This window comes from Cannabis sativa, chromosome 2 (genome assembly GCF_029168945.1).
Source record: "Cannabis sativa cultivar Pink pepper isolate KNU-18-1 chromosome 2, ASM2916894v1, whole genome shotgun sequence".
Taxonomy (NCBI): domain Eukaryota; kingdom Viridiplantae; phylum Streptophyta; class Magnoliopsida; order Rosales; family Cannabaceae; genus Cannabis; species Cannabis sativa.
Genome location: NC_083602.1, coordinates 78,625,516 through 78,637,376, shown reverse-complemented (window position 1 = coordinate 78,637,376; position 11,861 = coordinate 78,625,516). Strand labels below are relative to the sequence as shown.

The following is an 11,861-nucleotide window of genomic DNA, read 5'->3' as shown; positions in this document are numbered from 1 at the left end:
GAATGCAAATAGATTTTACAACTCAAGGGAGAGCTCAAGAAAAGATGATCAAATTATTTGCTATGAATGCAAAAAGCCCGGTCATATGAAAACGGATTGTCCTTTGAGAAAGAGGAGTAGAAGAAGGGCAATGATGGCTACTTGGAGTGAAAGTGAGAAAGAAAGTTCTGAAGATGAACAACATGAGATAGCCAACACTTGCTTTATGGCCATTGATGATAAGGTAAGTAATCCTAACCATACAAGTGATTTTGAAAGTGAAAGTGATGATGATGCACTTGATATGTCTTATGATGAATTATCAAAATCCTTCAATGATTTGCTTGTTGATTTTGAAAAATTGCTTGCTAAGAACTCAACTCAAAGAAAGAAAATAAGATTATTGCTTGAAGAAGTTGAGGCTTTGAAAGTCAAAGAAATTGAGTTTTTGATTGAAACCCAATGCAAAAAGTGTTCCTTATTTGAAAAAGATGTTGTAAACTTGAAAGCTAAAATTGATGATTTAAACAAGGTGGTTTACAATTTTACAAAAGGAAAAGAGAATTTTGAAATGATACTTGGGAGTCAAAAATGTGCTTTTTCAAAAAGTGGTGTAGGATATAACACTAGTGTGAAACAAAAATTTCTTAGGAATTTCTTTGTCAAATCATCTAGTAATTTGCACTTAACTTGCACTTATTGTAACCAAGATGGTCACACTAAATCCTATTGCCATGTGAAAAAGAATGCCTATTTTGGTAAGGCTATTTGGATACCAAAGGTTTTAAAGACTAACATCAAAGGACCCAAAGTCATGTGGGTACCAAAAAGAAAGATATAAGTTTGTTTTGTAGGTATCAATAAAGAGGAACCAAAGTTGTCTCTTGGGTGTTGATGCTTAAAGAAGAATGCCAAGTTCCTACATTACCAACAAGTCTCAAAAAGCATAGAAAAAGAGCATGTCAATTCTTGAACACAACCCAAATTAACAAATTTGGGAATCGGTAATATCATTCTTATTAATTTTACTTATTTTGATGAGATTAAGATACCTAGATGAAAAGAAAATGAAATTTGAAGTGTTTGGCTAATTGACTTGCTTTTGATCCTTCTTGTTCACTCTCTTATGCATACATGCTTAATTGGTATGTCACATACTATTTCTATGAATAAAAGTTTTGATTAGTTGAGTTTTGACATTCTTGAACTATACATGCTGAAAAATTCAGATTATAGGTCATTATGCAAATTTTTGGTGAACTTTGGACATACCTTTGAACTAGTGAATATGTGAATTTTTATATATTTGGCTAGTATATGTGTTTATATGTTTGAACATGTCCAAATGAGTGTATTTAGCATGCCTAAAGGTTTTTCTTGATTGAAATATACTTTGAACAAAATTTTGGTATGTCATTTGCTTATTTTCAACTTTTTAAGGCCATAATAGGTGAAATTAGCCAAAATTTCATATTGTTGAGAAAATTGTTGTTTTGAAAGCTTGTACATCTCTAAATACTCATATATAAACTGTCTCAAAAAGAATTTTTCAAAAATAATGCTCAAATCTTGATTTTGGTACTATCTTGCATAATTTTGACTTTTTAAGACCTAAAAGAGTGTTTTTCTCTAAACGTGCTCAATTTTCATTATTTTTCAATTCCGTAAGTTTGTACACCTCACATTTGATATTTTTGACCTACTGGAAAAAGAATTTTTCAATTTGGTTGCATAGAACTCATTTTTGGTAGATTTCTAGTTTTTAAGCAAATCGAAAAGCTTACCGAAAAGTTATGATTTTTGACTTTTTTCTGATTTTCTTGTTTGAGCATGTTTGTTTTATCATATATCAGCTGTCAAAAAAGATTTTGCATGAAAATTTTGCATAAAATCAATTTTTAGTAAGTAAGTTGCTTAAAATGACCTTATATGACCAAAACGAGTAAAACTTGCCAAAATCTCTCATTTTTGAAGCTTTTTCTATTTTTCCAGCTTGTACACTTCATATTAATCATGTTTAAGCTGATACAAAAAGAATTTTTCAAAAAGGATGCATGAAACTAATTTTTGGTACATATGTTGTTTTTGCTTAAATTTTTGAAAAACTTACCAAAAAGTCTCAATTCTTGTCATCTTAGTGATTTAAGTGCATGAACACGTTAGTTTTATCATACTTGAGTCATAACCATGCAATTATTTACCTGCATCTCTTATTTTCAAGGTTTTTGACATATTTTTTTTTGGTAGATGAATGTTTAAACTTGTTTTGACTATATGAACTTTCATCTTTTTATGCATTTGAAATTTCTCTTTACCTATTGTGCTTCATTGATACAAGTCATATCTTGTATGATTAAGGGGGAGAAATAGATTGACCTTGCTTCCTATCCCACCCTTTTTGATGAAATCAAAAGGGGGAGAAATATTAGAATTGATTATTTTGGCATTAATCATATTATGTTTTCAAGTATTAACAAGTTTATTGAGTATATGATTAAGGGGGAGCTTTGTCATGTTAAGAAAAGTTAACAATAAATATGCAAAGGTAAAACGGTATAAACAATATATGCATATATTAAGGGGGAGCTAAACTCCACATGTTTCAATTTACTTTTTCTTTCCTTTAAAATAATCAAATATTTTGATATCATCAAAAAGGGGGAGAATGTTGACCAAAAGTCCATCACTCATTTATTTTGATGATAAACAAATATTTGATTATTATTTGTTACTAATCTTTTCTTGATCATTTTGCAAGCAAGTTCACAAAGTATCCATATTTGCTCGGTAAAGTCAAACATAATCAAAGAAGTAGATTCAACAAGTATATAAACTACTTCGTACTTCATAAGAGCAAAAGATTCATCAAGGGATCAACAAGTCAAGACCCTATTCAAAAGAGGTCTTCAAAAAGCTCAAAGTCAAAAGTCAACCCGAAAGTCAAAGTCAAAGTCAAAAGTCAACTCTCGGGAAAAGTCAACATGGGATCAAAACATGCAAATCAAGCTAGGAAGCTCATCTACATCAAGACTACAAACAATCAAATGGTATAAATTTGCTTTAGTCTTGTTAAAGTGATTTGCATAGTACACTAGGATTTATAAGTTCAAAAGTTTGGCTCACTAACTTGTGCGACAAGTTATTTCACAAAAAATGATATCTAAATTTTCTAAATTGATTTTTAAGATCACATATTATTTAACTAAGAGAACGCAACTGGAATTTTTGAAATCGGATAAACGAGTAAAAAGTTATGCACGTTTTAGTTCGAAAAAATGAACCTTTTGCATCTGGAATTCCGGTTCCCATCCGGAATTAGGTTAACCGAATTCGGTTGTAACCAATCCGGAATTCTGGATCATGGCTGAAGTGGCCTCGAAAAATGTGCTAACGGCTATAAACGGCTAGTTTTCATTCCTACACTATATAAACTCGTTTTTCACTCAAAAATGCAGGTTGGTTGAGCTTCTATTCATCATATAATATCATTCTAAGTGTTCTAAACTAAAGAATTATCATCTTTTCATAAACACACCAACCACACACACTTGAGCCAAACTTGTTCTTATCTTCTCTAGTGTGCTTGCAATTCTCTCTAGGATTTTACTTTGTTTTCCATCTTATTAGAGAGAGTTTGCTTTGTATTTCAAAATTACATATTCATTGTATTGAGAGGTGAGGTTGGCACCGGTAGAAAAACAACTCGGTCTTAGGTGAGGTTGACACCGATTTTGTAAACAACCCAAGAAAAGTGAGATTGGCACTTCAACAATCCGGCGAGGTTGATAGTCCTTGGAAGAAAACTATTGTGAGAGGTTTGGGAAAAACCTTGGTGAAAAATTCCCCGGTTGTAAGGGTTAGTCAAGCCCGTTAACTTGGCTCGATATTGGAACTCAAAGCTAGGTCCATAGCTTTGAAGACCAAGGACGTAGGTGGCATAGTTCTACCGAACCTTGTAAAAATCGAGAGTTTGCATCTTCTAATCCTTAAACTCTTTATTTTACAAGTTTGATTATTTGTCATAATATATTGCTTGCCATATTACTTGCTTTTATTTGATTAAGTGGCTAATTGCTTAATTTTGTGTTAAAAGTTTTGATTTACCGAAATTAGTATAAATTTCCAATTCACCCCCCCTCTTGGAAACATATCTTGGGCTAACAACATAAATATAGAATCTATAGCTTCTATCTAGCGAATAGTAAGTAAAGGATGATTTCCTTCGAGCTTAACCAAACGAAAATAAATGATGGAGTACTCATTTCACTTAGTTTAAATATCATTTATACAGGGTTAAGTGTTTTAAGGATAAAATACATTGTAGGGTGTTACGGTAATTTAATCCCTTTACAGTGTAGATCATCTATATAGAGGATAATTGATCACATTAGGATTATAACAATGGATAACTAATGATGTATCTATATCGTGGAACATATAGAGCGTTCTATATGACTGAGAGTGCAATTCCAAGTTCTAAGAGTGGATTCAATAAGGAATTAATAAGTAAGGGAATTTACTTGGTAAATTCGGTTCGACTTATTGGAAGCTCGGTTATATAGACCCATGGTCCCCATACTAGTTGAGACCATACTGCTTGTAAGACTCAGTTAATTGATTTTAATTAATCAATTATAATTCTAAAAGTTAGACTATGTCTACTTTATGAATTTTCACTAAGCAAGGGCGAAATTGTAAAGAAAAGAGATTCTAGGTTTATTTATTAATTAAGATACTTTATATGTCTAAATTAATAAATATATTAAATGACAATATTATTTAATAATTATTTTTAAGTTAGTAAATAATTTGAATTGGCATTTGAATGGTTAAATTGGAAAATTGGCATTTTTGAGAAAATGGGAATGAAAAATTACAAAATGGGAAAGTTGCAAAGTGAGGCCCAATTTCCTTATTTGGGCCGCCCACTATGCATAGGTTTTTACCATTTTATTTTTTTATTATTTTAATGCCACACAATTCTAACCTAAACCTAGAGGGCATTCTATAAATAGAAAGTAATGGCTTCAAGTAACAACACACAATTGCATCTCATTCTTTTCAGAGAGAATTCCTGAGCGCCACTTTCCTTTCTCTTTTCTTCTCTAAATTTCGAAATTCTCTTGAGTGATAGAGTAGTGCCCACACACATCAAGTGGTACCTCAATCATAATATGTAAGACTATGGAAAATCAGCATCAAAGAAGGAGAGAAAGAGATCCAGATTCAGATCTTGATTATGCTCTGCTACATAAAGGAATCAAGGGCTAGAGATCTGAATGGAAGGAGTCATAATATTCCGCTGCACCCAATGTAAGGTTTTCTTAAACTCTTATGTGTTTATTTTCATTGTTTTAGAATTCATATTAGGATGTTAATAAAACATACTTGGTAGTAAATCTAGATCCTGGTAAAATATTTCCAACAGACAGAACATTCAAAGACCAAATATGGAATGAAAACTTCTTCTTTTATTCAGATACATCCTACCCTGAGGTGAACATAGAAATTAACACTTTAATAAAAAGTAAAGAAAAATAAAAAGGAACCTCACCACCCCCAGTTTATTAATAGTATCGGTGTAGGTGGTCAACGGTTCATGCTCTTGGGATTCTTGTTCCATCTAGTCTCTTTAAATGGTAAGTCTTATCACCAATGTTATCTATAACTTCATATGGACCTTACCAATTTTATCCTAAGACCCCCACTCCGGTCTCTTAAGAGGCTATAAATACCCTTCTCAAAACAAGGTCGCTGATTTCAAATCTTCTGCTCTTGACTTTAGAGTTGAAATTTCTGGCAATTATATTTTGATACATCTGGAGTTGGACCTGTGACTACTCTCAAAGCTCCTAAATTAAATCCAAGGATTCTTAAAGTAGAGCATGGTTTTGAGTTGGTTTGTAGGTGTCCCTCCTGTGTGTAGGCACTGTGGATTCAACTAGGATTACATCCTCACACCCATAGGTCATGGGGTATAGAGTGTGGCATGTAGAAGTTCTTTCAGTGGTTCCATAGGCCCAAAGAACTCTTGGAAGTTCTTTCAGCTAGTGAGCTTTACAAGTTTGAAGTTTCTTTTTCAAGGTGGTCTTCAGAATGTTATTGAGGGCTTCCACTTGTCTGTTTGCTTGAGGTCTGGCCATTGCAAAAAAGCTTTTGAGTATTCCATGTTTGGTACAAAAGTCAGTGAATTGATCACTATTGAATTGCTTTCCATCAGACATTATCTTGTGTGGAAGTCCATATCTACACACTATATTTTTAATCACAAAGTCTAGAGCCTTCGTGGAAGTCACCATGTTCATGGATTTAGCTTTCACCCATTTAGTGAAGTAGTCAACAGTGACAATGGAAAATTTGACTCCTCCCTTTCTATTTGGAAGTGATCCCACTAAGTCTATTCCCCAGACCACAAAGGGCCAAGGACTGTTCATGAGGGTTATCTTTGTTGGTCGAGCCCTTGGAACTTTCGAGTAACACTGGCATTGCTCACATTTGTGGACACATTCAGTGCGATTCTTCTTCATAGTAGGCCAGAAATAGCCTTAGGAAATAATTTTCTTGGAAAGATTAGGTCCGCATGTGTGATCTCAACAAAATCCTTCATGTATTCAGGGCTGGCCCTAACTTTTAGTGGGCCATAGAAAAAAAACTTATTTTGGGCCCTTATTTAGAAAAAAATATGGTATTTTTCAAAATCAGTAAAAAAATGGTATAATTTTAAAAGGTAAATATTTTTTTTTGGGCCCCTGCGATAGGTGGGCCCTAAGCATAGGCCTAGGCCGCCTATGCCCAGGGTCGGGCCTATGTATTTCATGCATAATAGTGCTTATCTCCGTTCGAGCTATGCACCTTAGATACGACATTGATAATCCACATATGTATAGTTTCTCATCCATGATCACGTATTTGGGGGCTTGATACTACATCTTCTATGAAGCAACTCTATCCTCTAGGAGAGTACATGTCTTTAAATACTTGAATATCAGAGCCATCCAAGAAGTTGAGTGGTCGATGCCAGATACCCCCAGTTTTTTTGTGCTCAGAGTGATCAGATGAGCGATGGGGACAAGTGGTATTTTTCTATTTCTGTATCCGTTGCTAATTTTGCCAACATGTCTACAATAGTGTTCTTATCTCTAGGGATTTACTTCATATAGTATGGCTAAAATTGTTGCGATAACTCTCGAGTTTTTGCTACGTAACTAGCCATTTTTTCTCCTTTTTTCTGGTACTCCCCAGACACTTCGTTGACTAAAAGTTGTGAATCACTATAGAGTTCAATATTTTAGCACTAACCTGTTTTGATAGTTGTAATACAACGATTATAGCCTCATGCTCAGCTTCATTGTTGGAAGCTCCGAACGAGAAAGGAAGTTCACTTTGAAGCTAAAGGTTAGTGGAGATATTAAAATGATTTTTGCTCTGGAATCTTTTTCATTTGATGTTCCATCTACATATATCTTTTAGACTTCTCTCTTTGGGACTGACATTTTAGGATCGTCATTTATCCCTGTGCACTCCACAATGAAGTCAACTAAGGCTTATCCATTAATTTAAATTTGGGGCTGATATTATATGATGACCTCGCTTTTGGTCAACGTAAATGAGTCAAAATTGTAAGTGATTAAGGATATAATATACATGTAATATAATGAAATAAATAAAGATACAGAGCTTTTAAAGAGATTCGACCCCGAGCAGTTCGGTAATAGCCTACTCCCCTTGATTTGTATTGACTTAGGAGTAAAGAATGCAGTGATTCTTCTCTTAGAGCTTTTACAATGATATCTCTGAGTATATCTCTTAGATAAGTTTTTAGACCCTTTGTCCAGTGAGGATAGATCACTATTTATTGGGCTATAAGCTTTGAGGGAAAAGTTTACCTGATGTTTACAATGACTATAATTTGCAAGATTACACATTAAATATAGAATACACTGATTAAGGGATTTGGACAGCTTGCCATATCTCTGTGATATGATCCCAGGAATATAGGGATTGCCTCTGTGATTCATGATACAAGTGTTGAGATTACTAAGTGTTGGCATGTTGTTCGGACTGTACACTGACTGGTTAAGAAGGCTTTGTTCGTGCAGATATGTGTGGTGTTCTATTCGGCATATCTCTTTCGAGCAAATATGTGAAGTCGATTCCACATGTCACCAGTATGTGATGCCACGTCAATGTGCAAAAATTGGGATAACATTTTCCCCCAAGTTTGTACGGGACTTCCGAAGTTGCGTGTAGACTTCATCTGAGCTACCTTTGCGTTTGAATGGGTGACACATGTTAGGCGCGTCTATTCGTTATTCGATGTGAGGCTAACCAGGCGTCTCTTTAGTTTTTGGATAATTAATGCTTCTCACTTAATTAGTGCCTCGAAACCGAGTTTTTCTCATCACGCTTTGATGGTTACACTTGATTAATTTTGATTTCCCAATATATTATCGTCCACCCCTTACACTGGCTCTTACGGACAGAGCTCAGAGTATTATCCAACTATTGGATGCTGCACGGAATATCACTTTCTTCACCTCGGAGGCCAACTTTGTGAAGTACGGGCTTTATCCGGCAGACTTTATACCCCAGCGTGTGAAGGGGAGAAAGAAGAAGTCCATGTTGGAAATTATTTTACCAGGATCTTAGATCTACTCACAAGTATGTTAATTAACAACCTACATATGAACTTCTAAAACGATTATGAAATAAACACATATAAAGTATTAGAAACCTTACATTGGGTGCAGTGCAATAATATGACTCCTTCCGTTCAGATCTCTAACCCTTGTATCCTTTCTGTCGCAAAGTATTATCAAGATCTGAACCTGGATCTTTTTCCCTCCTTCTTTAGTGTTGAAACTCCTTCTTGTTGAAAGTATTTCTTCACGATCTTCCTCACTATGATTGAGGTATCACTTGCTGTGTGTGGGCACTACTCTAATCACTAAGTATTTCGAAATTTCAAGGAAGAAAAGAGAGAGAGAAGTGGCGGCTAGGTATAGAGAGAGAAGGCTCAGGTTTTTCTCTGAAGGAAAAAGTAGAAAGTTAAGTGTTAATTTCCTGCAGCCTTCACTATCTATTTATAGCATTCCACTAGGGTTAGGTTTGAATTATTTGGCATTAAAATAATGAAAATATCAGATGAAAAACCCTATAAAAGTGGCCGGCCCTAAGCAATGTGGATTTGGGCCTCACTTTTTGCAATTTTGCAGTTTTATCATTTCTGCATCTCATTTTCTCAAAAACGCCAATTTTCAAATTCAACCATTTAAATGTCAATTCTAATTATTTAATAACTATAAATAATTATTAAATAATATTGTCATTTATCATATTTATTAATTGAACCATACAAAGTATCATAATTAACAAATATGCCACTAAAACTCTTTCTTTACAATTTCGCCGTTACATAGTGAAAAATTCACAAATAGACATAGTCTAATTCGATAATTATAATTGATTAATCAAAACCAATTATATGAGTCTTACAAGCAATATTATCTCAACTAGTGGGGTGACCATGGGTCTATATAACCGAGCTTCCAATAAGCAGATCAAGAATTTATAACCTAAATTCACTGACTTATTAATTCTTCGTTGAATCCAGGCATAGAACTTAGAATTGCACTCTCAGTTATATAGAATGCTCTATATGTTCCACCATATAGACACATCATTAGTTATCCATTGTTATAATCCTAATTTGATCAATGATCCTCTATATGAATGATCTACATTGTAAAGGGATTTAGATTACTGCTACACCCTACAATGTATTTTATCCTTAAAACACTTAACCCCGTATAAATGATATTTCAGGTTATGTGAAATAAGTACTCCACCATTTATTTTTGTTTGGTCAAGCTCGAAGGAGATCATCCTTTACTTACTATTCGCCAAATAAAAGCTATAGATTCCATGTTTATGTTAGCGCTCCCACTCAATTGCACTACCGTGTTCCCAAAATGTACGTATCACCCTGACCTAAAAGTAGGCTTAACTAACAAATCAAAGAACACGAGTAGCCTCTTGAGATTGAGCCTAATCATAACAGGATTAAGTTTATTTGATCTAGGATCAACTAGGCGATATTGACTTGAATAGATATTACGGTAAGTTTAATAAATCTAAGTCAAAGTTCAATATCGGTCCCCTCCGATGCATACTCCATGCATCCAACCTGAGCTTTACTTTAACCAATGCTCTGGAAAGAACATAGCATTTCTTTAAATGCAAGTAAACTCTGTTGTAGATTATCATATCAGTAAAACACTGTGTCTGATAAATCTAGGAAACTTTATTCACATAGTCATGTTTACTTTCAAAAGTGTTGACAGCACAATAAACAGGATCAAGTATGTGAAAAGGGTTTCAGATGAATTTATAAATCAAATTGACAAGCAATTGATAAGATGAACCAAAACATACACAAATGAATGAAAAATGCTTCTGTTTCTTTATTGATGTTGAATAAACTAGATTACATTGAAATGAAGTTTTATTTAGGGCATAAAACCCAACAAACTCCCACTTGCACTAATATAAAACAAAAAGTGCATTTCAAATAATCTCAACACCATGATAACACTATGCATATGTATTTACATGTTTCGCGTGCATGTAAGGAAGCCTGTTAGATTACATTAGATATGTATGTTGGCTTCGTACCATCCGACAGCATCACATCGGTATGCTCAGAGTATGACTGACATACCGAGTATATGCTGATACTGTAACACATCGTTACCGCTAGAGTATGACTAGCGTACCGAGTATAGACTGTTACTCTGTCAAAAGTATCGTCGTATGAACGTTTGAGACTCAGTACTGTGTGGGACACGGGGATTAGGGTTGTGGTCAGGGGTATGGGTGTCTGATCATAACCTGGGATTTATGTATGTTTTATGATTTATGCTTTTCTTACTGAGTCTGTCGACTCACAGTGCTATGTTTATGTGTAGGTAAGGGCAAGGCCAAAGCTGAGGAACCGTGAGGACAAGCAGATGAAGGTTGTACATGTCAGGGCGGTTAGGCCTAGACCGTACGATCCTCGGGACATTAGGGCTTTTGTAGTTAGTCGCTGGGCGACTAATATTTTTTAAAGAACTAGTAAACTTTTATAAAGTGTTTTGTAAATGGGATCCCAAAGTATTTTGTATCCTATGTTATAAGTATTTAATTAAATAAGTAAAATTTTAATTAATCACATTTTTCATTAACCTCGTTGATTAGCAATGAGCTGCACAGTACGTTTAAAATCACGTCAACACACCTATGATAGTTAGGGTGTTACAGTTCAGGGTTTGAGAAGCGTTCACAGCTGGATCTTCGTTTGATTGGCTCAAAGGGATAATGGTTGCAGGTTGTTGATTGGTAGCCTGATAGGCTCTTTGTATTAACATGGTGGCCTGTCTTGTTCAATCGTCATGGCTGCTTGCTGAGCCCCAATGTTTCCACCTCTTTATCCCTCCATTCAGTGAACAGACGTCTTTGCTCTTCAAATGCAAGGTTCACAGCAGCAGGGAGCTCCTCCTGGTCATGATGCAAGGTATTAGTATGACCTTGCATGAGTTCAAGAGCGGCATGGAGGTTCTAGATCTTGGTGTCGTCTCCAACGGTTATTTAGGCATTTGTTGCTAGCGAAACCCCAATACTGGGAATACCCAGAATGGTTACTGAACTGATATTTCCAGTCTCTTGCACACCAGGTGTGATTCCATTCAAAGGAGACGTCACACCGTGACCTACAGTTGGCGGTCGCTCATGATTTGTGGCTGGTGTAACCCTTGTATTTCTTGGATTCTACAATGCAGGATCCACTGTCGATGGATTCACTTGATCAACCACGCCTGTACGAGTTTGTACCATCGTGTTTA

General features: G+C 34.9%; 1 protein-coding gene across 1 annotated transcript; it reads right to left on the bottom strand.

The window, feature by feature from the left end:
• Positions 1 to 6,026: 6,026 nt before the first annotated feature.
• On the bottom strand, positions 6,027 to 6,506 carry LOC115720186 (uncharacterized). Its single transcript, XM_030649344.2, has one exon. It carries the CDS (start codon positions 6,504 to 6,506, stop codon positions 6,027 to 6,029), a length of 480 nt encoding a protein of 159 aa, XP_030505204.2.
• Between the last annotated feature and the right edge of the window lie 5,355 nt (positions 6,507 to 11,861).